The sequence below is a fragment of the Coregonus clupeaformis genome, chromosome 8, assembly GCF_020615455.1.
Source record: "Coregonus clupeaformis isolate EN_2021a chromosome 8, ASM2061545v1, whole genome shotgun sequence".
NCBI classification, from domain to species: Eukaryota; Metazoa; Chordata; class Actinopteri; order Salmoniformes; family Salmonidae; genus Coregonus; species Coregonus clupeaformis.
Window position 1 is genome coordinate 42,338,328 of NC_059199.1, and position 25,994 is coordinate 42,364,321.

At 44.6% G+C, this 25,994-nt stretch overlaps 1 protein-coding gene and 1 long non-coding RNA gene across 8 annotated transcripts in view; one reads left to right on the forward strand and one right to left on the reverse strand.

The window, feature by feature from the left end:
• LOC121572069 (nuclear transcription factor Y subunit gamma) overlaps positions 1 to 20,588 on the reverse strand; it is a 47,972-nt gene extending 27,384 nt beyond the window's left edge. For 4 of the 6 annotated variants that reach the window (XM_041883951.1, XM_041883947.1, XM_041883950.1 and 1 more), the window contains exon 1: positions 20,507 to 20,588. In XM_041883951.1, coding sequence (XP_041739885.1) covers position 20,507 — 1 coding nt within the window. In that variant the 5' untranslated portion in view covers positions 20,508 to 20,588. Of the gene's footprint in view, positions 1 to 14,012; positions 14,244 to 14,915; positions 15,008 to 20,506 lie in introns of those variants that run through there. The other 2 variants (XM_041883949.2, XM_041883948.2) reach the window with 2 other exon arrangements.
• LOC121572071 lies at positions 19,300 to 20,737 on the forward strand. Of its 2 annotated transcripts, XR_006001812.2 has the most exons (3): positions 19,300 to 19,375; positions 20,320 to 20,421; positions 20,563 to 20,737. It is a non-coding gene; the product is annotated as an uncharacterized LOC121572071 (long non-coding RNA). The 2 variants fall into 2 exon arrangements; XR_006001811.2 differs by lacking the exon at positions 19,300 to 19,375 and having other exon boundaries at positions 19,832 to 20,421.
• Positions 20,738 to 25,994: the final 5,257 nt, after the last annotated feature.

Consider the following 25,994-nt stretch of genomic DNA (forward strand, 5'->3'; position numbering starts at 1 on the left):
GCTCCTGGTCTGTCATGTCACTGTGTGGGGTATTATAGCTCCTGGTCTGTCATGTCACTGTGTGGAGTATTATAGCTCCTGGTCTATCATGTCACTGTGTGGAGTATTATAGCTCCTGGTCTGTCATGTCACTGTGTGGGGTATTATAGCTCCTGGTCTGTCATGTCACTGTGTGGAGTATTATAGCTCCTGGTCTATCATGTCACTGTGTGGAGTATTATAGCTCCTGGTCTGTCATGTCACTGTGTGGAGTATTATAGCTCCTGGTCTATCATGTCACTGTGTGGAGTATTATAGCTCCTGGTCTATCATGTCACTGTGTGGGGTATTATAGCTCCTGGTCTATCATGTCACTGTGTGGAGTATTATAGCTCCTGGTCTATCATGTCACTGTGTGGGGTATTATAGCTCCTGGTCTATCATGTCACTGTGTGGGGTATTATAGCTCCTGGTCTATCATGTCACTGTGTGGAGTATTATAGCTCCTGGTCTATCATGTCACTGTGTGGAGTATTATAGCTCCTGGTCTATCATGTCACTGTGTGGGGTATTATAGCTCCTGGTCTATCATGTCACTGTGTGGAGTATTATAGCTCCTGGTCTATCATGTCACTGTGTGGGGTATTATAGCTCCTGGTCTGTCATGTCACTGTGTGGAGTATTATAGCTCCTGGTCTATCATGTCACTGTGTGGGGTATTATAGCTCCTGGTCTATCATGTCACTGTGTGGAGTATTATAGCTCCTGGTCTATCATGTCACTGTGTGGGGTATTATAGCTCCTGGTCTGTCATGTCACTGTGTGGGGTATTATAGCTCCTGGTCTGTCATGTCACTGTGTGGGGTATTATAGCTCCTGGTCTATCATGTCACTGTGTGGGGTATTATAGCTCCTGGTCTGTCATGTCACTGTGTGGAGTATTATAGCTCCTGGTCTGTCATGTCACTGTGTGGAGTATTATAGCTCCTGGTCTGTCATGTCACTGTGTGGAGTATTATAGCTCCTGGTCTGTCATGTCACTGTGTGGGGTATTATAGCTCCTGGTCTGTCATGTCACTGTGTGGGGTATTATAGCTCCTGGTCTATCATGTCACTGTGTGGGGTATTATAGCTCCTGGTCTATCATGTCACTGTGTGGAGTATTATAGCTCCTGGTCTGTCATGTCACTGTGTGGGGTATTATAGCTCCTGGTCTGTCATGTCACTGTGTGGGGTATTATAGCTCCTGGTCTATCATGTCACTGTGTGGAGTATTATAGCTCCTGGTCTGTCATGTCACTGTGTGGGGGTATTATAGCTCCTGGTCTGTCATGTCACTGTGTGGGGTATTATAGCTCCTGGTCTATCATGTCACTGTGTGGGGTATTATAGCTCCTGGTCTATCATGTCACTGTGTGGAGTATTATAGCTCCTGGTCTATCATGTCACTGTGTGGAGTATTATAGCTCCTGGTCTATCATGTCACTGTGTGGAGTATTATAGCTCCTGGTCTATCATGTCACTGTGTGGAGTATTATAGCTCCTGGTCTATCATGTCACTGTGTGGAGTATTATAGCTCCTGGTCTGTCATGTCACTGTGTGGAGTATTATAGCTCCTGGTCTGTCATGTCACTGTGTGGAGTATTATAGCTCCTGGTCTGTCATGTCACTGTGTGGGGTATTATAGCTCCTGGTCTGTCATGTCACTGTGTGGGGTATTATAGCTCCTGGTCTGTCATGTCACTGTGTGGGGTATTATAGCTCCTGGTCTGTCATGTCACTGTGTGGGGTATTATAGCTCCTGGTCTGTCATGTCACTGTGTGGAGTATTATAGCTCCTGGTCTGTCATGTCACTGTGTGGGGTATTATAGCTCCTGGTCTGTCATGTCACTGTGTGGAGTATTATAGCTCCTGGTCTGTCATGTCACTGTGTGGAGTATTATAGCTCCTGGTCTGTCATGTCACTGTGTGGGGTATTATAGCTCCTGGTCTGTCATGTCACTGTGTGGAGTATTATAGCTCCTGGTCTGTCATGTCACTGTGTGGAGTATTATAGCTCCTGGTCTGTCATGTCACTGTGTGGAGTATTATAGCTCCTGGTCTGTCATGTCACTGTGTGGAGTATTATAGCTCCTGGTCTGTCATGTCACTGTGTGGAGTATTATAGCTCCTGGTCTGTCATGTCACTGTGTGGAGTATTATAGCTCCTGGTCTGTCATGTCACTGTGTGGGGTATTATAGCTCCTGGTCTGTCATGTCACTGTGTGGAGTATTATAGCTCCTGGTCTGTCATGTCACTGTGTGGAGTATTATAGCTCCTGGTCTGTCATGTCACTGTGTGGAGTATTATAGCTCCTGGTCTGTCATGTCACTGTGTGGAGTATTATAGCTCCTGGTCTATCATGTCACTGTGTGGAGTATTATAGCTCCTGGTCTATCATGTCACTGTGTGGGGTATTATAGCTCCTGGTCTGTCATGTCACTGTGTGGAGTATTATAGCTCCTGGTCTGTCATGTCACTGTGTGGAGTATTATAGCTCCTGGTCTATCATGTCACTGTGTGGGGTATTATAGCTCCTGGTCTGTCATGTCACTGTGTGGGGTATTATAGCTCCTGGTCTGTCATGTCACTGTGTGGAGTATTATAGCTCCTGGTCTATCATGTCACTGTGTGGAGTATTATAGCTCCTGGTCTATCATGTCACTGTGTGGAGTATTATAGCTCCTGGTCTGTCATGTCACTGTGTGGAGTATTATAGCTCCTGGTCTATCATGTCACTGTGTGGGGTATTATAGCTCCTGGTCTGTCATGTCACTGTGTGGGGTATTATAGCTCCTGGTCTGTCATGTCACTGTGTGGAGTATTATAGCTCCTGGTCTATCATGTCACTGTGTGGGGTATTATAGCTCCTGGTCTATCATGTCACTGTGTGGAGTATTATAGCTCCTGGTCTATCATGTCACTGTGTGGAGTATTATAGCTCCTGGTCTATCATGTCACTGTGTGGAGTATTATAGCTCCTGGTCTATCATGTCACTGTGTGGAGTATTATAGCTCCTGGTCTGTCATGTCACTGTGTGGAGTATTATAGCTCCTGGTCTATCATGTCACTGTGTGGAGTATTATAGCTCCTGGTCTGTCATGTCACTGTGTGGGGTATTATAGCTCCTGGTCTATCATGTCACTGTGTGGGGTATTATAGCTCCTGGTCTGTCATGTCACTGTGTGGAGTATTATAGCTCCTGGTCTATCATGTCACTGTGTGGAGTATTATAGCTCCTGGTCTATCATGTCACTGTGTGGAGTATTATAGCTCCTGGTCTGTCATGTCACTGTGTGGAGTATTATAGCTCCTGGTCTATCATGTCACTGTGTGGAGTATTATAGCTCCTGGTCTATCATGTCACTGTGTGGGGTATTATAGCTCCTGGTCTGTCATGTCACTGTGTGGGGTATTATAGCTCCTGGTCTATCATGTCACTGTGTGGGGTATTATAGCTCCTGGTCTATCATGTCACTGTGTGGGGTATTATAGCTCCTGGTCTGTCATGTCACTGTGTGGGGTATTATAGCTCCTGGTCTATCATGTCACTGTGTGGGAGTATTATAGCTCCTGGTCTGTCATGTCACTGTGTGGGGTATTATAGCTCCTGGTCTGTCATGTCACTGTGTGGAGTATTATAGCTCCTGGTCTGTCATGTCACTGTGTGGGGTATTATAGCTCCTGGTCTGTCATGTCACTGTGTGGGGTATTATAGCTCCTGGTCTGTCATGTCACTGTGTGGAGTATTATAGCTCCTGGTCTGTCATGTCACTGTGTGGAGTATTATAGCGGACTAAACTCAGAGTATCCCAAATGGAGCTCTATTCCAATTGTGCGCGCACACACACAAACCACTCTGTAACGTGAGAACTGAGTCTGGCTCCCAGTAAGGGGACACTTCAGGTTACTATGGCACGCCAGGAATTTTGCTGTGAATATTGGCCTGCCTGTCTGAGCCTGCAGTGCTGGAGAGTCTGCACAGCTATCTCAGCTCTCTCCCTCCCTTTCTCTTCTTCCCTGGGAAGAATGGGCAGGCGACAAGGGAAGAGAAGGGAAACACTAATAGCTGGGTGTGGTGTGTGTGTGTTTGTGTGTCCATGTACAGTTGAGCAGCATTAATCCAACGATGAGACAAAGTGCCAGAGGCTGGAACAGGGGGAGGTAAGAGGCAGGGGAGGACGGGCTGTAGCAGTCATACAGCTATGTGGGTCAGACATGATGATGACAGAGAGAAAAGCATGACCACATGAAGACTCCAGTCCTCTCTCTCAGCCATTGGCCACAACGGAGTTCACGTCCTCCAGCCATTCAAAACGCAGACAGTATGAAAATAAAAAAAGTTCTGAACCAAGAGCATTCCGTTATTTTCAAACAGAAAGTAAATCAATCGGAATGGAGTCAGGGGTTGGGGGGGGGGGTTGATAAATCAACCAGAATGGAGTCGGGGGGGGATAAATCAACCAGGGCTGATGCAGTGGTGGGCTTAGACAGCAACTGACCTCTAAAAGTGTTGTGTCCAGTTTTATTTCAAGGTTGATTGAAGTCCTGTTGCAAATCCCTAACCAGCTTCCCCTTAGCCTACAAAACAATCCCAGCATTTCAGAGGGCACAGATGAAGGTAACGGTGATGATGGGATTTGTAGTCTTATAGTGGAGTCTGGCTAAGCCTACAATGATGAACCGAATGCCCTCTATGTCCTTGTCTAGTTTACTGTACCTGTTCTGGTCTGTGTGACAAAGCAAACAAACCCGTTGTCTGAATAAAGAACAGTATGATGACACGCCTCCTTCCAGGAACACTGTTTTTACAGCTCCAAGGCGGCTCCGCGTTTTAAGAGCGGCGTCAGGAGTTGGTCTTGTGATGGATGCAGCAGGAGAGGAAGAGATTTGTGTGTGTGTGTGTGTCTGCACTTTCTCCAACTGGTATACCCAGATAAGAAATTATAATTAGATGATTCACTTAACACCATTACAGATGACTATCAGGCCAATTACCACAGCAACAGTGCAATTTCCGGGAAGGGGGGGGGGGATAAAAAAAAGCACAAATGAATTAGAAGAGATAAATAAATAAGTAGAGGCTTACACACACACCAAACCTCAGCTGACTGAACTACCTCAGGAGTGGGAATTTGCTCTCTCGGATGTGACTAAATTCTCCGGCTCTCTGAGTGACCCTACGACATTCAATATACACGCGGCGCCTGCCGCAGACCAAAAATGAAACGAGACGGAGGGAGGGAGGGGGGAGTGAAAGAAGGGGGAGCACATGGGGAAGTAAGGGTTTTGTGTAGTGTATATGAGAGACAGAGTGCTGATAATTCAGAGCGTCCTTGGTGTGCTCTACCCATACTGAACAAAAATATAAAAACACAACATGCAACAATTTCAAAGTTACAGTTCATATAAGGAAATCAGTCAATTGAAATAAATTCATTAGGCCTTAATCTATAGATTTCACATGACTGGGAATACAGATATGCATCTGTTGGTCACAGATACCTCTTTTTTTTTTTAAGTAGGGGTGTGGATCAGAAAACCAGTCAGTATCTGATGTGACCACAATTTGCCTTATGCAGCACGAGATATCCTTCACAGAATTGACCAGGCTGTTTGATTGTGGCCTGTGTAATGTTGTCCCACTCCTCTTCAATGGCTGTGCAAAGTTGCTGGATATTGGCGGGAACTGGAACACGCTGTCGTAGACGTCGATCCAGAGCATCCCAAACAGGCTCAATGGGTGACATATCTGGTGAGTATGCAGGCCATGGACGAACTGGGACATTTTCAGCTTCCAGGAATTGTGTACAGATCCTTGCGACATTGGGGCCGTGCATTTATCATGGTGAAACATGAGGTGATGGTGACGGATGAATGGCACGACAATGGGCCTCAGGATCTCGTCACAGTATCTGTGCATTCAAATTGCCAACGATAAAATGCAATTGTGTTGGTTGTCCGTAGCTTATACCTTCCCATACCAAAACCCCACCGCCACCATGGGGCACTCTGTTCACAACGTTGACATCAGCAAACCGCTCACCGACATAACGCCATACACGCAGTCAGCCATCTGCCCGGTACAGTCGAAACTGGGATTCATCCGTGAAGAGCACACTTCTCCAGCATGCCAGTGGCCAATGAAGGTGAGCATTTGCCCACTGAAGTCGGTTACGACGCTGAACTGCAGTCAGGTCAAGACCCTGGTGAGGACGACGAGCACGCAGATGAGCTTCCTGAGAGAGTTTGACAGTTTGCACAGAAATTATTCGGTTCACTGGTCTCAGACGATCCCGCAGATGAAGAGGTCCTGGGCTGGCGTGGTTACATGTGGTCTGCAGTTGTGAAGCAAAATCTCTAAAATAGCATTGAGGCGGCTTATGGTAGAGAAATTAACATTAAATTCTCTGGCAACAGCTCTGGTGGACATTCCTGCAGTCAGCATGCCAATTGCACGCTCCCTCAAAACTTGAGACATCTGTGGTATTGTGTAACAAAACTGCACATTTTAGAGTGGCCTTTTATTGTCCCCAGCACAAGGTGTACCTGTGTAGTGATCATGCTGTTTAATCAGCTTCTTGATATGCCACACCTGTTAGGTGGATGGATTAACTTGGCAAAGGAGAAATGCTCACTAACAGGGATGTAAACACATTTCTGCACAACATTTGAGAGAAATAAGCTTTTTGTGCATATGGAACATTTCTGGGATCTTTTATTTCAGCTCATGAAACCAACACTTTACATGTTGCGTTTATATTTTTGTTCAGCATATATTGATATAGCCTAGTTTCTCAGTTCCCAAGTCAATAGAAACTCTATGCATATAAGCACTGTAGGCCTTAGACAGGCAATAAAGGGGTCTTTCCTCCTCCTCCAGTCCTAGCCAAACATAAACCTGATCCAATAGCATCAAGTTCACCAGGAGTGAACCTCTCCAAATGGGGACAGATGATAACTGACCTTGAAGAGGCAGTGACTAACATGTCTATTTGGAGCATCAGGCTGTGGTGTTCAGTGTGATGCAGTGGTAAAGAAAATGCTTCTTATTTGTAAATTCTGTTCGGCTTCAGTCAGGGTTTGCTCCAAATCATGAATGTAAAAGGACAAATATTGTGCTTCAGTTGCACTTCTCCACTCGGATGAAATATCTTTGCTCGTCATTGGATCACCAGACAGCACTCTGACTGATGTGTAGACGACTTTTCTCCGGTACTTTCCTCCTGCCTAGTTGTTCTCCGGTAGCAAGGTAAAATGCAAGATTAACTTTAAGCAAAACAAAATGTAGCTGGCTACATTCTTTCTATGATAAACGGTATAAATATAATGGCCATGCATCGTTTTGGCAAAAAAATACCATGTTTTTATTGTAACCTAATTTACGTGTGGCTGCTGCTAGCCAAACAGTGTTGCACTTCTGTTACCTTCTGAAGAGAACGATTTTCTGCCGAATGTGTTGCACTCATGTATTTTGTGAAGAAAAACTATAGTTGCAAGCCCCTTACTCTATTGAAGCAAAATACCACTGTTGACTTTCAATATAAAACGCAGGTGAAATGGTTTAAAAACGCAGACTTTTAATGGTCTGCGTTTTGAAAATGCAGATTTCTGAAAGCTAATGTACCCCTGCTATATTTTCAATGCATTTTCCCACGATGAATAAAAAAGGTGCGTAAACTGCGTTAACGTGATGTTGACTCTCCACTACACCACTGGAGTTCAATTGCCCTGTTCTTTGCTGTGCTCCACTGTACTGCTTTCTACTCCTCTGCAGTTCCGTTGCCCTTCAGTGGTCAGAGAGAGAGAGAAGCAATGGCAGTGTTGGGTTTCTCCTGACCTGCGCTGAGTGCCTGTGCTTCGTCGGCAGCGCTGACCATCCCAACGCCTCTCTCCCTCTCTCAAGTCAATGGTGTTCAGCAGCAGTAAGGAGCAGGATCTGCTGAATCAGCAGCATTGTTTCCTGCCAGCCCCAGCCTATCTGCTGTTCTCCCTTGGCAGGTCGGCCACAGACACACTCACAGCAGCTTCAGAGCTCAGGTCCAACTGCCAATTACATTCCCTTACCTGGGCCCTTGTGGACTGAACTCGCCTTACAACATCGGAAAGAACTGGATAGGTGCAAGGAAAATGGTGGAAACACTCCATCTAGTCCTCTCAGATCTCTTGACAAGAGACAATATAATTTTTCGGTTTTTAAACAACTAATTGATCGACATTGGTTCAATTATTTGAATTGAGCTCAATGCGCACTTTGCACAGTTTCTCTATAGATAAATCAGATCAAGCATGAACTGTATGATGTAGTAGGGAGTTGCAGTTTCCAACAGGCCAATATTCTACATAGTTTAGCGCAGAAAACGTGGTAATTAAATACAATGACTATAATAATCCATTGCGCACCTACTATTCCAGTCTGTGTTTCTTTTATGCCTGCTACATAAAAGAGACAGAATAATGTGTGATCGAGAGGGCTAGAGGGCAGTTGCTTCGCGAGGTATCTCTACCTGAAAATACATGATCTAAGTGATTGATAGTTGGTATTCAGCAGTCATTAAAGTATGCCTTATTTACTTTGAAGAACTACTAAAATAGTGATTGAGTCAGACAGCAGAGGCAGCAGCTCTAGAGATGAGATGATGACTTGGAATGAAATAATAAAGTAATATACCCAACTGAAATATTTTAAAATAATGCAATGTGAAATAAATTATGGTTAACTTTACATTTAAGTCATTTAGCAGACGCTCTTATCCAGAGCGACTTACAGTTAGTGAGTGCATACATTGTCATACTTAATAAGTGATAAGCTGCAATGGGCAGTCACTACCATCATGGGACTTTTATTAATTGTTTTATTCTGTGTTGTTACAGCATTCAACTCACATAATGCATAGCGCATTTAATGTTTACATTTTTTTTTTAGTAATCTAACCCAAACCGGCCTCAAAAAGCACTTATCGCTCAGCACTACCATATTGCTTGTACCTGTCCTGTCCTTTCAGAATCCGCAAGGGGGAAGTCCAAGGCACTAGATAGAAAGTGTTTTCAGATTGGAGTCCTGTACTGAAAGTAGCTAGCTAGCTAACAGAAATATACTCTCTATAGGGAGGTGTTCACTGCTTAAGTAAATGCATGGCTGATGGACAGAAAATTAGTGAGTGAAACACTAATTCTGAGCACTAAGTTAATAGCGGGTCACTCAGAGTAAATGGAGGTCACAGTAGTGCGGACTGCGGAGAGCAGAGTATGACGGTTAATGGGCCGAGGAGGAGGATGAGGAGGAAACCTGGAGGCAGTCTGAAGAACAACTGCCCTCAGATGACCTGGACTGGAGCAGGTTAAAGGATAGCCTAAGGATTTAGCCCTATAGTCATGGCACCATGACTGGTTACAAGATGTTGGCAGAATAAGTTATCTGGCTAACTCATTAATCCAGACTTGTGAGACTCCCCCACGAGAGCCTGCACTGACTAACTCTGAAACATTGATGTAAACCAGAATACTCTGGATGACTGCAGTTATTCAACCAAATGGCTAGGCTATATAAGCTAGCTAGGCTATCAGTAAATTATGGATGATAGGTCTACAGAGCAAACAGTAAGAGGGTACACATTGCACAAGCTGCATGCAATGTCCTTAGCGGGGTCACTTTGTAGAAGCATTACTGCCTTCGATGCAAAAAGTTTAACTCAAGGAAAGTTGCTAAAAGCAAGCCCTGTAGGATTGTGTTTAGCAGAAAAACAGGCCCAATCACGGAATCAGCCTTTTAGGAGTGAAATTAGTGTTGCACAGGTACCACGGTAATATCACGTTGCCAAAACGTCATGATACTTCTAATACCAACATTTTACAATACCGTAGTACTGTTTCATATGACTTTTTCTCTGCCCTACCGATCTAAAATAACCTGCTGGCGCCTGTTATAAAATGTTTATAGTCAGTTGTGTTTATAAATTCAGATGAATTTAAGCAACAGCCACTAGTCTCTTGTATGCGCAGGTTCAATATTATCCACTTCACTTTCATGCGCATATCACGTGAGGCAGATGTAAAATCTGCAATTAGGGTGAAGTGCTTTGCTCAAGGGCACATTGACAGATTTTTCACCTAGTCAGCTCAGGGATTCGAACCAGCGCCCATTCGGTTACTGGCCCAATGCTCTTAACCACTAGGCTACCTGCCGCCCCTACCTGCTTCTCTCCGTCCGCTCTTCACGCATGTCTATTCCTCCATCAGTTTTTTTAATAAATAATTTAGCCGTGATGGTGAGCGGGATGCAGACCCAGACCCTCATGAGTCTTCTGTTGTTAGATTTGTACATGTTTTACATTGGAGCATCGCTCAAAGCGAGCAATGTTGATACATTGTATCATTTCATCGCCTGTTATAACCAAGAGCACAGACCAGTCTGAGTAGAATTTGCAAGTACACTGTCATGCAGCCTCAGAATGTCAGAGAGGGAAATGGGAGCGCCGCTTCGCGACAGGCATGCTTGCAGATTTACAGCAAAGCAAACGGCTTGTCTCTAGCCTAAACGGTTTAAAAAATGAGCCATATTACCGGAGATGCCTGTTTTTCTTTCTATCGGGATTCGCGCACATTATATATAATTTCACAAACCATGTTGCGGCCCATTTTAAAATAATCCCGGGTCGCTAATTATTGGTTTGATAACAAACAACCTTGTTCAGTCATGTTACCTAGCTAGCTAACAACCTGGTAACTTGACAGTAGGTTTAGGCACATCTGATTGGCCCAGGAAGAAAGGAAAAGGGTCTGCTACTCATGAGATGTGCTTCAAAGGTAGGATTCATACAGGCCTAATGGAAGACTAAACTATATCAACAAATATTTCTTTCTGGTGCTCCTTCAATTCTGTTTGGTGCCAAATGTTTTTAAAGTTGGGAGCAGTGTATTTGTGGGAGACAGAGTGAGTGTGTGAGGAAGAGAGTGTGTTTGTGTTTCTTAACTGGAAAGTAAAGGAGGATTCATGCAGTGTTTTCCTCTTACTGACACAATGACATGTATATCACAGGAGGTTGGTGGCAGCTTAATTTGGGAGGACAGGCTCGTGGTAATGGCTGTTGCGGAATGAGTGGAATGGTATCAAACACAGTTTATGTGTTTGATGCCATTCCATTTGCGCCATTCCAGCCATTATTATGAGCCGTCCTCCCTTCAGCAGCCTCCACTGATTCCTTCCTCCCATTCCTCCAGCCAAATCACAGGTAGGCCGGTGCAAATATAAGCAAATCAGCCATTCTATGCAGTATTATATTATACACTGAACAGTGTGACGTTAAATTCAATGTGTTGTATTGAGTAAAAGTGTGAATTTCAGTGACAGGTTTTTGGAGAACAATTGTCCGGGGGACGGGGCAAAGCCACAGATTTTTTCCCACCGTGATATCGCGATACTATTCGGTATCGTGATACTTGGCCTGGTATCGTATCATTTGTAAAATGTTGGTATCGTGAAAAGCCTAAGTGAAATTCTGTTTTCTAGGGCAGAATTGATCAAAAACAGGTACTTTGTCCGAATGTAATTCCTACAAAAAACACACATTTCATGCTTTTTCTTCTCACTTTATGAATTGATATTGGAAGCTCAGTCTAACGGCTTTATCCAGCTCTATTCAAATGAAAATCAGTGTGGGGAGAAAACATGTAGGACAAGCATGAACATGAACATTTCTAAATAAAGCATTAGGAAAAATAACTGAGGGATGAGAAACTGAAAAGAAAAAATTCCCTAGAATCAATCATTGTTGAATCCTAGGGGCCATATTATGGGCAAAGCGGCAGCGGCATATCACACTCAAAACAACTACACACACACATACATATATACACATACACATATACATATACATATACATATACATATACATATACATATATACACACACATATACACACACATATACATATATATATATTCATTCGGGGTTAGAGGTAAAGCCCAATAGGCTGGGGCGATATACCGTTTATACCGTATACCGACAAAATGCCGCCTCAATGCTACGCCCCTACTTATAACTATAAGTTAAGTATAACAATAAGAAATCTAAGATGTGTCAAATAAATGATATCCAGCTCAGCGACCCCATGTATGCACATTCGGTAATACCGTATACCACAGTATGGTACAGAAACAGTATGAAAATCTGGATACAGCCCAACCTTAAAATCCCCCCCAAAAAAGAGAACAGAAATTGGCAGTGTTGCAGTGTGCAGGATAAATGATCTACTCAAGCACAACAAAAACAAGGAGACGGTTCTCATTCTCAGCCAGTCAGTGAATTACAGATTAACCAAGAACACGAAGCTAGAATTGCATGCATATGTTGTGATCCGTCCACAGTCGATTTTGTGCTTGAAATTTGTGCTTGCCCTGACCCGTGTCAAAGCCATCTATCCACCTGGCCCTTGGTTCTGCTTCAAACCAACTATAGGAAGCACTCGCTCGGCTCTGATCTCCCAAGGTCATTCAACAGAGGAGAGAGAGAAACCAGAGAGGGAGGGGGGAGAGAGAGAGAGGGAAGGGGGGGTGAGAGAGAGTGGTCATACAACAGAGGAGAGAGAAACCAGAGAGGGAGGGGGAAGGGAGAGAGTGGAAGAGTGGAAAGAGAGGACAGGTTTTTCAACTTTCACTGCAGCACTTGCAACCCGATGGATGGATGGATGGGCGGTCTCTCTCTCATGACTCATCCAACACTAGGCCCAAGCAGCTCTGGCATCATCAAGGTAGACAGGCCCAACGCCGCTAGCTGCATATCAGCCTCAATAACATAACAACAACAAACTTCATCTGGTAGTTTGGCTCATGTGTTAACACACACCGTAACATCCACACCCAAAACAGGGCTGCCTGCAAGGGCAAAGGAATAAGGAGCACAATAGCTGTGTGGTCCCTCTCCCCAACGGGACTTTCTGTCAGAGAGAGAGAGGCACCGATGGAAACTTTCAATTAGGGAGAAGGGGAGGCAGAACAGAGATGTTATAAAGATTCCACCTAAAGAGATCACACATCAAAAACCTGTGGTCTGTCCCGAAGCTGTCAATCGCCATTCGTCATCGCAGCGGCCCTGACACAACCCAACTACAAGGTCTCAAATTCCTCCCCCAAACATCCAGCAGTCAGTTCAGCGAAATCTTGCTCTCTGCTCTGCATCACTGTCAGGCGAGTGTAAACAACGCACCAAGGACCAGGCCTTGGGACGGGCCCTGGACCGCAGTCACAGCACTATGACCGTGACCATCCTGGATGGCTTTGAAGTCTGTCTGTGAGCACAGCGCTACAGAGAATCAATAAGCAACACAGCCCAGAGAGAGACTAACAGCTGCTAGCGTCCTGCTTAAAAGTCGCAAATAAACACCAGCTACGGCTGTTCCACAGAACAACCAGTCTAATTCAATAGAACTTGTCATCAATATTAGCAGCTTACATTGTGGTTTTCATAGGAAAAGCGAGAGACAAAACTGAACATCCAGCAATCAAATCAAATGTGGAGGGAAAAAACACCACTTTTAATTCTGCAAAATGCTAACTAAAGATGTCAACAACAACACCGATCCTGTCCTGGGGTAAAAATTGAAGGACATGAGGGTGACTGCTGTCACGTGCATTAAAAAAAGACATACACACAACCAAAACACACACTCAGATTTCTCCCAAGGAGAAAAGTAGAGGACAACTAGAGAAGAGTAGGAAGGAGGACAGAAAGAGCATCCGATCTCTGCAGAAAGACAGAGAAGAAACAGAGCGAGAGCGAAAGAGCATCCGATCTCTGCAGAAAGACAGAGAAGAAACAGAGCGAGAGCGAAAGAGAAAGAGCGAAAGAGAAAGAGAGCGAAAGAGAGCGAAAGAAAGTGAGAGAGAGAAAGAGAAGAGACAAAGTACACATGGGTAGAGGAGTCCAGTGGTGATCTAAAACACAGCCAGGTCTGTGGTTACTAGTGTGTGTGTGTGAGCGGTCACACTTACCCTGTGCCCATCATTCTGTGTAGTAGGCTGAAGGAGAGCAGGAAAGGGAGAGAGAGAGGCTGTACTCTCTACTGTAGAAGTCTCGTTGAGAGGCGAGAGAGGGGGGCTGGCTAACACAGAAAATCTCTGTAGCCTTTCACTTCCTCAGGCGCCGGTCCCAGGAACAGACAAAACACAGTCCGCCCGTCCACCACTTGCCCGACAGAGAGAGAGAAGAGCGTTCACCACCCCCGCTTTCTTCTACCCCTCCCCCTCTCCTCATTCTCCTCCGGGCCCCCCTCCCGCCCCTCTTTCCTAAACACACACCCCTTTCTCCTGTTTCTCCTCTGAACAAGCCCCCCCCCACCCCGAGCATCTCCCTCCCTCTCTCCTTATCACTCGTTCCCTCTCTTTCTCTAGCCAGCGACCTTTACGTTTGTCTTTCAGTTGACCTCAGCACAGAGAAAAATAAAATAGAAAAATAAAATAGAAAAACAGACAGCTGAAAGAGATCAAAGTGGCAGCGGTACAGCAGCACTCCAGAGTCCCAGACAAATCTCCTCCTTGCCTCCTTTCCTTTTAACATTCAGAAATAATCGATCTAGCCTGCTACATGACAGTCAGACTATGGCCAGGCTTCTGCCCCGCTCTCAGCTTTTCCTCGAATGAGAGTAGAGAGCCCTCCTGTTCTATTGGCCGAGCCACCCGCTCGTCGGCTCTGACACATCCCCCGCCCTCCCCCCTTCCTCCACCCAACCCCCTTTCACCGACAGCCAACTTCCTGTTTTAAGTTACCTTGAGCTGCAGGATAGGGGTCAGGGGAAGAAAAGAGGAAGACAGAGAAAGAAGAACCAGCCAAAAGACAAAGAAAGTTATAACAAAGCGCTTTAGGGAGTGATTGAGGAAGTGGTGGCGGTAGCTTGCCTCTGCATTGTGTCCTCCGGCTGATCTTGCATTTCTCATTGCTGGACGGAGAAGAAAGGAACCACTGGCTGCTCTCTGACAACTGTTCCCTGCTTATTTACAATGTCAAACTAAATGTCTCCCTGAGTCCCGCCTTCCCGCGGCCACGACTGGCTGAATGGCCAGTGATGCAAGCAACCCTGATGCCCCTGATTGGCCGAGGGGAGTGTCAGAATGGATGCCGCAGGTTGCAGCCACATGATTTAAAGAGCAAAGGCATATTGAGCAGACGCGCTGTGATCTACGTGTTCACAGGCATGCGTGCAAGTCCACAAGCACACATACACACGCTTGTCCTTCCTCTGTCACACATCCTTCCTCTGTCACAGTCACAGTAGGTAGAGAAAGAGAACGACAACATCCAGACAATCTACTAAATAGTGTAGTGTGTTAGTGATAATAAAACTAAAACATCTTCATTGAAGTGCATACTTCATTCACCAAAAATTAACTACAATAATTACTTATTACACAATTAACTACATGATAATGAATTAGGCTATCTGATAGTAAAATCCAGATTTAGAAATAGATTAATGAAATATTGAATACCTAGCCTATATCTAGGCTACTAAGGATTTTTTTTTTTTTTACATATATAAAAATAAAGAAAAAGAGGTAATCAAAAAGAATTGTAACTGCATTTCCAATTCCACAAAGGTAGCTGATCAAATCAGGCCAAAAAAGGCACCTCAATAAATTCTTCATGTTTGTGGGTAAACGAGACATAGAGCAATGTCAATAAACACAACTATTGTAGTCTTGGCCCTAAAACTATGCTCCCAGACTGTTCTCGTTCTACAATTAAAATGTCATCATAAAACCATGTCAGCAATGTCATATAAATGCCCTTCTGAAATCTCGCCAAGGGTTAAACGGACAGTCAGCCATGCTGTTCTACGCACTAACCTTTACATTAGGATGAGCACACGCATGCATGGGTTGCTCTTGTCAAAAGTAAGGCACTACAGGAATAGGGTGCCATTTGGGATGCATTCTGGTGTTTGGAGAACTGTATGTCTAAAGATCTGGTTAGCAACAGATTAAGGAAATGTAATGTCCTGGCAATGAAGTGTACTGAAGTGAGAGATTTAGGTGAGGGGGGAGGGGTACAAAGCAATTTGCTGAAAGAGTTGCTTTTAGCTGGCAGTCTGCATAGAGGATAGTGGAATGACCTGAGGCTTATCCTGCATATTACTGCTGCAAATCCCCCACTGTATCTAGAAACAACAAGCCAGAGAGAGAAAGAGAGAGAACACAAACCTGCTCCATCATTGAACAAACCACAAAGGACGGAGAAGGACAGAAAGGAGAGAGCTGTTACAGGATGGGGGGAGAATTAGGCCGATACCCGCTAATTATCAAAATCCAGAAAAGAGCCGTTAAATTCTATAACCACTTAAAAGGAAGCGATTCCCAAACCTTCCATAACAAAGCCATCACCTACAGAGAGATGAACTTGGAGAAGAGTCCCCTAAGTAAGCTGGTCCTGGGGCTCTGTTCACAAACACAAACAGACCCCACAGAGCCCCAGGACAACAACAACAACACAATTAGACCCAACCAAATCATGAGAAAACAAAAAGAGAATTACTTGACACATTGGAAAGAATTAACAAAAAAACTGAGCAAACTAGAATGCTATTTGGCTCTAAACAGAGAGTACACAGTGGCAGAATACCTGACCACTGTGACTGACCCAAACTTAAGGAAAGCTTTGACTATGTACAGACTCAGTGAGCATAGCCTTGCTATTGAGAAAGGCCGTCGTAGGCAGACCTGGCTCTCAAGAGAAGACAGGCTATGTGCCCACTGCCCACAAAAAGAGGTGGAAACTGAGCTGCACTTCCTAACCTCCTGCCAAATGTATGACCATATTAGAGACACATATTTCCCTCAGATTACAGAGATCCACAAAGAATTCAAAAACAAACCGTATTTTGATAAATTCCCTTATCTACTGGGTGAAAAACCACAGTGTGCCATCACAGCTGCAAGATGTGTGACCTGTTGCCACAAGAAAAGGGCAACCAGTGAAGAACAAACACCATTATAAATACAACCCATATTTATTTTCCCATTTGTACTTTAACTATTTGCACATTGTTACAACACTGTATATATACACATAATATGACATTTGAAATGTCTTTATTCTTTTGGAACTTCTGAGTGTAATGTTCGCCACTGAACAAAAGGAAGTGAAAAATCAAAGGAAAGTTTACAAAGCTTTGCAAAGTTCGGGAAATGCTTTCTAACCAATGTTAATATTTATTGTTTATTTCACTTTTGTTTACTATCTACTTCACTTGTTTTGGCAATGTTAACATACGTTTCCCATGCCAATAAAGCCCTTAAATTTAATTGAAATGTAATTGAGAGAGAGGAGGGACAGAGAGTGAGAGAGAGCGAGAGAGGAGGGATAGAACGAGAGAGTGGAGGGACAGAGAGAGAGAGGAGGGACAGAGAGAGGAGGGACAGAGAGAGGAGGGACAGAGAGAGAGAGAGGAGGGACAGAGAGAGAGAGAGAGAGAGAGAGAGAGAGAGAGAGAGGAGGGACAGAGAGAGAGAGAGAGGAGGGACAGAGAGAGAGAGAGAGAGAGAGAGAGAGAGAGAGAGAGAGAGAGAGAGAGAGAGAGAGAGAGGGACAGAGAGAGAGAGAGAGAGAGAGAGAGAGAGAGAGAGAGAGAGAGAGGAAGCAGAGAGAGAGAGAGAGAGAGAAGGGACAGAGAGAGAGAGAGAGAGAGAGGGGGAGGGACAGAGAGAGAGAGAGAGAGAGAAGGGACAGAGAGAGAGAGAGAGAGAGGGACAGAGAGAGAGAGAGAGAGAGAGAGAGAGAGAGAGAGAGAGAGAGAGAGAGAGAGAGAGAGAGAGAGAGACAGAGAGAGAAGGGACAGAGAGAGAGAGAGAAGGGACAGAGAGAGAGAGAGAAGGGACTCAAGAGGGAAACAAAGCAAAATGTTCCCTTTTCTATTTTGGTACAGGGAGAGCAGGGGAACAGAGTAGAGCTCGTAGCAGGCTGGTTAATGATTATAGAGCAGCTAGACTGCACATAGATTATTCCATTCCAGCGATAGCCATCTATGGCGGTGCAGGCAGGCTCTTCTAAACCCAAACCTCCTCCACGAGGACACCTGACAAGGTCACTCTGCAGCAGAGACATTCCCATGACTTGTGCTGCTGGTGCCTGGGACATGTTTGCTTACGGACGCTGTTTAGAGCCAAACACGCTAAACCCGGGGTATCAGTTTCACAAAAACTCAGCAGAAGAGAGCCCTCAGGGTTGCTGGGCTAAGTCATGCACGCACACACACCTGCATAAACTAGGCTTACCTACACAAAAAATGCACACACAAGGGCTACACACAGCTTGTCCATCCTAAATTTGAATCATAAACAGTCTCACTGGCTTCAATCCTGTCTGCGCTCAAAATGAAAAACTGATTCTAGATGTTGATAATTTAGTAATGGGGCATAAAACAACAATACTCATGTTAATTTGCTGATTACATTGTAATGGTGCATTTTGACTGGAAATAAAGGTCAAGTTGAAAGTTATCAAGATTTTGCACAGATCCAACACGCTGTGTGTGCCCCCAGTTGACGAACTACACTTCCTCAGTTAGCTTACACACAGGTGTTCGGAGCACACTAGATAGCTAATTAGCACAGGTGGCCACCTATGTCTTCCATCTGTCTTCCGTAAACAAGCGCTGTAACATGGAGATATGGCCGTGTGGGAACACTAACCCTATAAAAGGTGTGTAGTAATTTAAGTTAGATTTTAGAAAATTATTTGTAGCTGATATGAAAGATACGTACGTTCCTTTTGTTTCCAAAACTGTACCGCAAACGATGCATTTTAATGTTCCGAACGAGCGTCCGGGGACTTAACAACAGCAAACCATGTTTAACCAAGCCAGCCCAGGACCTCCACTTCGGCTTCTTCACCTGCGGGCTCCTCTGAGACCAGCCACCCGGACAGCTGATGAAACTGAGGAGTATTTCTGTCTGTTTGTGGGGAAAAACTCATTCTGACTGGCTGAGCCTGGCCCACTCATGTGAAATCCATAGATTAATGCCTAATGAATTTATTTAAATTCACTGATTTCCTTATATGAACTGTAACTCAGTAAAATCGTTTTAATAGTTGCATTTTGCATTTATGTGTTCAGTATAGTTCGTTTTGGATTTTACAATACATAGGCTGTTACAGTACTCTCCAAATTGCATCTTGAAACCGGTATTGCATGGAATTATTTTCTTTCAGTCAAATAGTTTGAAGCAATTATACATTGGCAAGACAGCAGAGAATGCTGTTTATCATACTGCTCAAGGGAAAAAGCACAGACTTCAAGTCCTCATGTCTTTGATAAGAGTCAGTGCACACGTGGTTCACAATAACTGGCAGTCAACACACGGTAATATCTCGGTTTAATGGGCATTACCAAAATGTGAAGAAAATGTCTGTTGTAATTTGAGATTTTAGTGAGTTCTGTCTTGATGTCTTCGGCCTCTTGGCTGTATTCAGACAAACTAAGTTAGCTAATTAACGGTAGCTGGCCCAAATGTGCCTCCTGTAGCTCAGTTGGTAGAGCATGGCGCTGTGGGTTCGTTTCCCACGGGGGGCCAGTATGAAAAATGTATGCACTCACTAAGTCGCTCTGGATATGAGCGTCTGTTAATGACTAAAATGTAAAATGTTGTACTGAGCTAGCAAATAGTTTTGTTTGTTCAATCCAACAACATGCAACACTGACGATATACATTTAACGTTAGCTAGCTAACATTAGCCAACAAACATTGTTGGATTAACAAAAACTAGCCTAACCAGCAGATCCGACCCGCTTGCTTACAGTTGCAGCAAGCGGGTCGGATCTGCTGGCAAAACCAGCGGCTGTTTAACTTAGTTAGCTAGTTAACTTAGCTAGTAACACGGTGTGATAATTTGTTAGCCAAAGGTAGACAGACACCGGTAGCTAATAGTTAGCTAGCATATAACAAGCGCAACATGGACAAGGGAAGTGAGACATGGAAGACGATGATACGCTCTATAGTGGCCCCTGTTACTGTTAATTCGCCACTGAACAAAAGGAAGTGAAAAATCAAAGGAAAGTTTACAAAGCTTTGCAAAGTTCGGGAAATGCTTTCTAACCAATAAAGACTACGTTTGGATCTGTCCTTCAGACCAATCAAACCTCGGACTAGATTCCACCAATCAAGGTTTCTAGGGGTTCAGTTCGTTGTGGAACTGACGCCATTTGGGATCTAACAAAAATCGCCAGTCGTACGAGACAGATTTTACACAAGAGCCAACATGGCGGACTCAGTGCGGTAGTTTCTTGAACGCCTCTGTTACTTTCAGCTGGCCACCAATAAGCGACTCAGAGAGCGGGGAGGGAAATGGCGCCTATGTTCATCTTCCAAAACAATCGTCTATTGGACAAGAACAGCAATTGGAAATGCGGTAAGTTATAGCCCCAATTTCATAACGACACAGTATGCTTTCACATATAGACATTAACCATGTATATCATTTAATTTTTACTCACTTTGTTTTACGGGTCGCAGTGAAGTTCAGCTCAGCGTATTATTTATTTTATTTCAGTTGCAACGGGAAACAAGATGGCTGCCACGTACTTCTGCTCGAACCGGAAACTGTGCTACGTTGACAACATGGCGCACTAACGTCATGAACTTCAAATCCTGAGCCTGGGAAATAAGATTTATGTCAAAGAATCAAAGTAAAAAATAAAAATAAAAATCACATAAGTCTCTTACAACCCCAAGACCTAAAAAAGGGTGTGTGAATAATTTCGGAACCTGCTGGGTGCTGTCCATTGGTGTATAGTATTTGTATTTATTATGGATCCCCATTAGCAGCTACTCTGCCTGGGGTCCAGCATAATTAAGGCAGTTACACAATTTTAAAAACATTACAATACATTTACAACAGATTTCACAACACATTAAGTGTGTGCTCTCAGGCCCTTACTCTACTACCACATATCTACAACACAAAATCCATGTGTGTGTATAGTGCGTATGTTATCGTGTGTTTGTATGCATGTGTCTGTGTTTATGTTTGTGTTGCTTCACAGTCCCAGCTGTTCCAGATGTATTTTTATCTGTTTTTTAAATCTAATTTTACTGCTTGCATGGGTTACTTGATGTGTAATAGATTTCCATGTAGTAACTAGCCCCCTGGGGTAATTCAAATCAAATCCAATTTTATTTGCCACATGCGCCGAATACAACAGGTGTAGACCTTACAATAAAATGCGTACTTACAAGCCCTTAACCAACAATGCAGTTAAAATAATAAAAATAAAGTGTTAAGTAAAAAATAGATAAGTTAAAAATAGCAAATAATGAAAGAGCAGCAGTAAAATAAAATAACAGTAGGGAGGCTATATACAGGGGGTACCGGTACAGAGTCAATGTGTGGTGGCACCGGTTAGTCGAGGTAATTGAGGTAATATGTACATGTGGGTAGAGTTAAAGTGACTATGCATAGATAATAAACATTAAGACCACAAGATGTCACCAAATTATTTCCCCAACACTTTGGCTGCCACTGCTCTTGCTCAACAAGAAATGTCTTCTGTGTCGTCACAACTTTTGGAGATATTTCAACAAAACAATTTTGTGGAAAGTTGATCAAATTTTTTGTAATTTAGAAAAAGTTGTAGATATATTCCAATGACGTTGGATTTATATATATATATATTATTTAAATATACAAGTAGGAAAGCCTTAAGATAAATAATCCACTTGTTTAGAGAGAAAAATGTAGATCAGTTTTGAGTAAAGTAGTAATCTGTTGGATGAGAGTGTTGGGGGCAACTCACCCCCCTACTAGGGGGTAACTGGCCCCTGGGGGCTAGTTACCCCTTTATGGTTATGAATGTGTTTCTACCTGTCATTTAGACAATGACTAGCCCAGTTAGTGCTAGTTTATGCTAAATTTAAAATCTTGCATTATTCAAATAATATTGGGACGAATGCCACTTTCATGTACTAGTCAGTTCTCTGACATTTCCGACTTGATAACTGGTTGAACATGGCACGTGTATAGAGTACCACAGTATGAGTCATAATACCCATAAAACCTAGGTCAAACAAGGAAATAGTTCCAATCGTTTTTCCACCATTAATCTTTCCCATAGGGGATTTTAAAAATACTTAAAATAAGGGCTGTGTTTTGTGTAGGCTTACCCAGATGTGACGTTTTGGTAACAGTGTAAATCTCTCTTGAACAAGGTGATTTTTTAATCAATATAGTCACCTGTATTTACCCCCCAAAAATGAAATGCTAATTTGCTGCTAAGGTGGCTATCTTAAAGAACTACAAATGCCATGATGATCTGGATGAGACTGTCGAATCGAGGCAAATGTAAGAATCCCTTGATTCTTATCTAATGTTAGCTAAATGTAGTAATGAATAAGTCGCCTACATTTCTTTAGATTGACAATTCTGGGAACTGTCTTTTGCAAGTTTTAAATTGACACAATACCTTTTAGCAAAGGTGTCAGCGAGAGATGACATGCAGGAGCTTGCAGGGATCTGTAGTTTTGCATGATGTCTACATTGATGCTAATTAGCATTTTCGAATCTGAGAGTAAATGGAGCTGAATATATTGATAAGTCACCTTGTCCGAGAGAGATGTACATGGTTATCAAAACATCACGCCAGGGTAAGCCTACACGAAACACAGCCCTTATTTTAAGTGTTTCTAAAATCCTCTATGGGAAATGTCCAATGCTAGTAATTGTTGCTTGATGCCCCATTGCTGGTGAGCTTGAAAAGTAAACAGTTAATATTCTTGATCTCAAAACAATTTTTGGAACTGCATATTTATTTATTATGGCAATCCTGTCTCCCTACAATTTGATGTTTGCGCTGCCCCCGATCCTATAACTGTACAGAAAATTAACACTGTTTGCTAGCTCACCCGACCTGTGTTGATTGACAGTTTGCTGGTCCAATCAGAGGGAGATGTTGCGGCTACTGTCACTGACTGCGTGGAGAATAATTCACAGACTCTGTGCCACAAAATGACTGACAAAACATTACAAAACATGGCCAGATAATTTCAAGTCATCAGTCTCAAGTCAAAGTCGAGTCCCGAGTCTTGAGGCTCCAAGTCCAAGTCAAGTCGGACTACTAAGTGGACTGGACAAGAGTTTTTGGAGAGATTGAGAGTTTTTCAGTGATAAGCACAATTAATATTAGCAGCACAGATGCGCAGTGCAGTTCTGTTCAGCAGTCGGAAGGACATGTCACACCCAGAAAACACATGCCAAGTTCAAAACAACTGGGAAGTCGGAACTTGGAAATCTCTGACTTCAGACTTCAGTGCATTCAAGACAACTGGGAACTTGTTCAATGGTCATCCAACTTGGAATTCCAAGTCTGGAACTATAGCCTCTTTCTAGAGCTCCGACTTTCCGACCTGAAGATCACTGACTGACGTCATGATTTGACCTTGTTTTTTTCAGAGTTCCCTGTTGTCTTGTTGTGCTTTCAAGACAACTGGGAACTCTGGGGAAAAAACAAGGTCAAATCATGACGTCAGTGATCTTCAGTTCCCAGTTGTTTTGAACTCAGCATTCAAAGCACCAACAGCCTACATCAGCTGGTGAGCTGCGGAGGGAGCAAGTGATGAGTGTAGGCGAACAGGCTCCGCTCTGGCTCGGCCTCCGATTATGCACATCTGGCAGGCTACTCTCGTTTCACCTTAGCTAACCAGTCACCAAAAGCCTGCTAGTTAGCTACCTTTTGCCTGGTTAAGAAACACAAGCTGCTTTACGAAATTAAAAACAATAGCAGCATTGAGTTTAATAGTAAAACAACAGTCTAGCTATTGTGATGTCACGAGAGGCTGTGTCCTGGAGGGACGTTACATCCCCCTGAGGTGGCTGCAAACCCAGACAGCTATGGCTCCATCTGCTGGTATGGTCGGGAACTCCACCCCTCTATGGCCAATCTTCCCACGCAGCTGAAACAAATGAGGAGCTGATGAGCTGAAGGTTTGGGAAGGGAAGAGACACAGTCTCCAACCTGGGCTCTCTGGAGGACAAGAGTGCTGCACGTCCACTTCCATGAGGAATATAAGGATTTGGAGATACTTACCTTTGGGAAATACTCACCTTTGGGATATATGCACCTGTGGAAATACGTGTGGGACATTTGGAAGGACGTTTTGCTGGGTTGGCCACTAGCTGCAACGTGGAATACAGTAAGACTGGGGAAAAGTTATTTGAGCGAGGGAGAGTTATGATTTTGGATGTGGAAGAGACATCCCTGTACTGTTAACCCTGAAAGAGCCAACAGAGTACAGAATTGTGTTATACTTTCGTTAGTTTCCCAAGACCTTTAATAAAATCCTTGTTTTGGTTGAACCTGGTCTCCTTGCACTACTTGAGCAATCCCGCTGAAAGCTGTGTAGCCTCTCGTGACATCACAGATGGTGGAGAACACAGGCACGCTCAAGCGTTAATAGTGCATGTCAGAGGAGGATACCGAAGGTTTGATCACCCAGTTTTCCAAGTTGGCCGTAGGCTCCCCGCCCGACTGAAATGGAGGACATATTGAAAGCCCTTGTTGCTGGCCAGCACGCCCAGATGCAAGCAAACGTGGCTCTCTTGGAGGAGCAAAAGAAAGCCAACCTTCTGAAGGCAGAGGAATTGCAGTTGCAGAGACAGAGGGTTGTCCAAAATACCCGCCCAATAAAGGCAAGTGACTTTATATCTAAGATGGGAGCTACCGATGACATTGAGGCATACCTGCATGCATTTGAGGCCACGGCCACTAGGGAAGCCTGGCCCAAGCAACAGTGGGTTGGTCTGTTAGCCCCCTTTCTAACCGGGGAATCGCTGAATGCTGTCCGGGACCTGGGCCCTGACCAGGTTACTGACTATGATGCCCTGAAGTCTGAGATCCTCAGCAGATATGGACTCACAAAGTTTGGTATGGCCCAGCGCTTTCACAGCTGGACCTTCCAACCAGACCAACCTCCTCGGGCGCAGATGCATGAACTTGTCCGAATCGCAAGGAAATGGCTGGATCCGCGAGAGGAATACAGCAGCGGCGGTGGTGGAGGCCGTTGTGGTGGATCGTTACCTACGCGCCCTGCCTTATGAGGCAAAACGGTTCATCAGTCAACAGGCCTTGACCACGGCTGATCTGACCGTGGAAGCTGTGGAAAAGTACCAGGCCACAGCGGAGATGCTGAATGCTTCCCGAAAAGACCCCAGGAGTGCGGCCCCACCACAAATGGGAAGAACCCGTCCAAAGGACCCCAAGGTCTCGAACCCAGCCACGTCAGGACTTATCCCGGCTCCAGGGGGAGCCAGAAACCAGGCGGGTCCAAGAAGAGTACACCAGGGGGGGGGAACTCGACAGTGTTACGGTGTGGGGAGATGGGACATATCTCCTGGCAGTGTGGGAAACCAGCCGATGAACCTATGCCCACTGCGGAGTCCTCCAGCTCAGCACCCACACACCGTTTGCCTCGCTCTTGGGAGTCGTAGATGGCGGCCCAGATCGACCCCCCACCTGCCCGGTAACTGTGAATCACCATGATGTGGAGGCCTTACTGGATTCTGGTAGCCGGGCCACCCTGGTGCGTAAGGATTTGGTGGGCCCAACGTGTCTGACCCCGGGGAAAGTCCTCCCAGTTTCCTGTGTCCATGGGGACACCAGAGAATACCCCATTACTGAACTTACAATGACCAGCACACGGGGAACCATACACACGACGGCGGGGGTGGTTGATTCCCTCCCCGTCCCTGTCCTAATTGGACGAGACTGCCCAGCCTTTTACCCACTCTGGAGAGAGTCTCAGGAGAGGATAACCCGAGTACCTCGGAAACGGAGAGGCAAGACTCATCCTGGGAAGGCTCCGGTGCAATCCTCCGAGTTACTCACTCCCGCCCGGGCGCGGATAGGGATGGCAGGTGCCCAGACCGACACAGAGACGGAGCTACAGAATCTGGACAAAGAACTGTCTGGTCTGAAGGGGACCGCTGAGAGG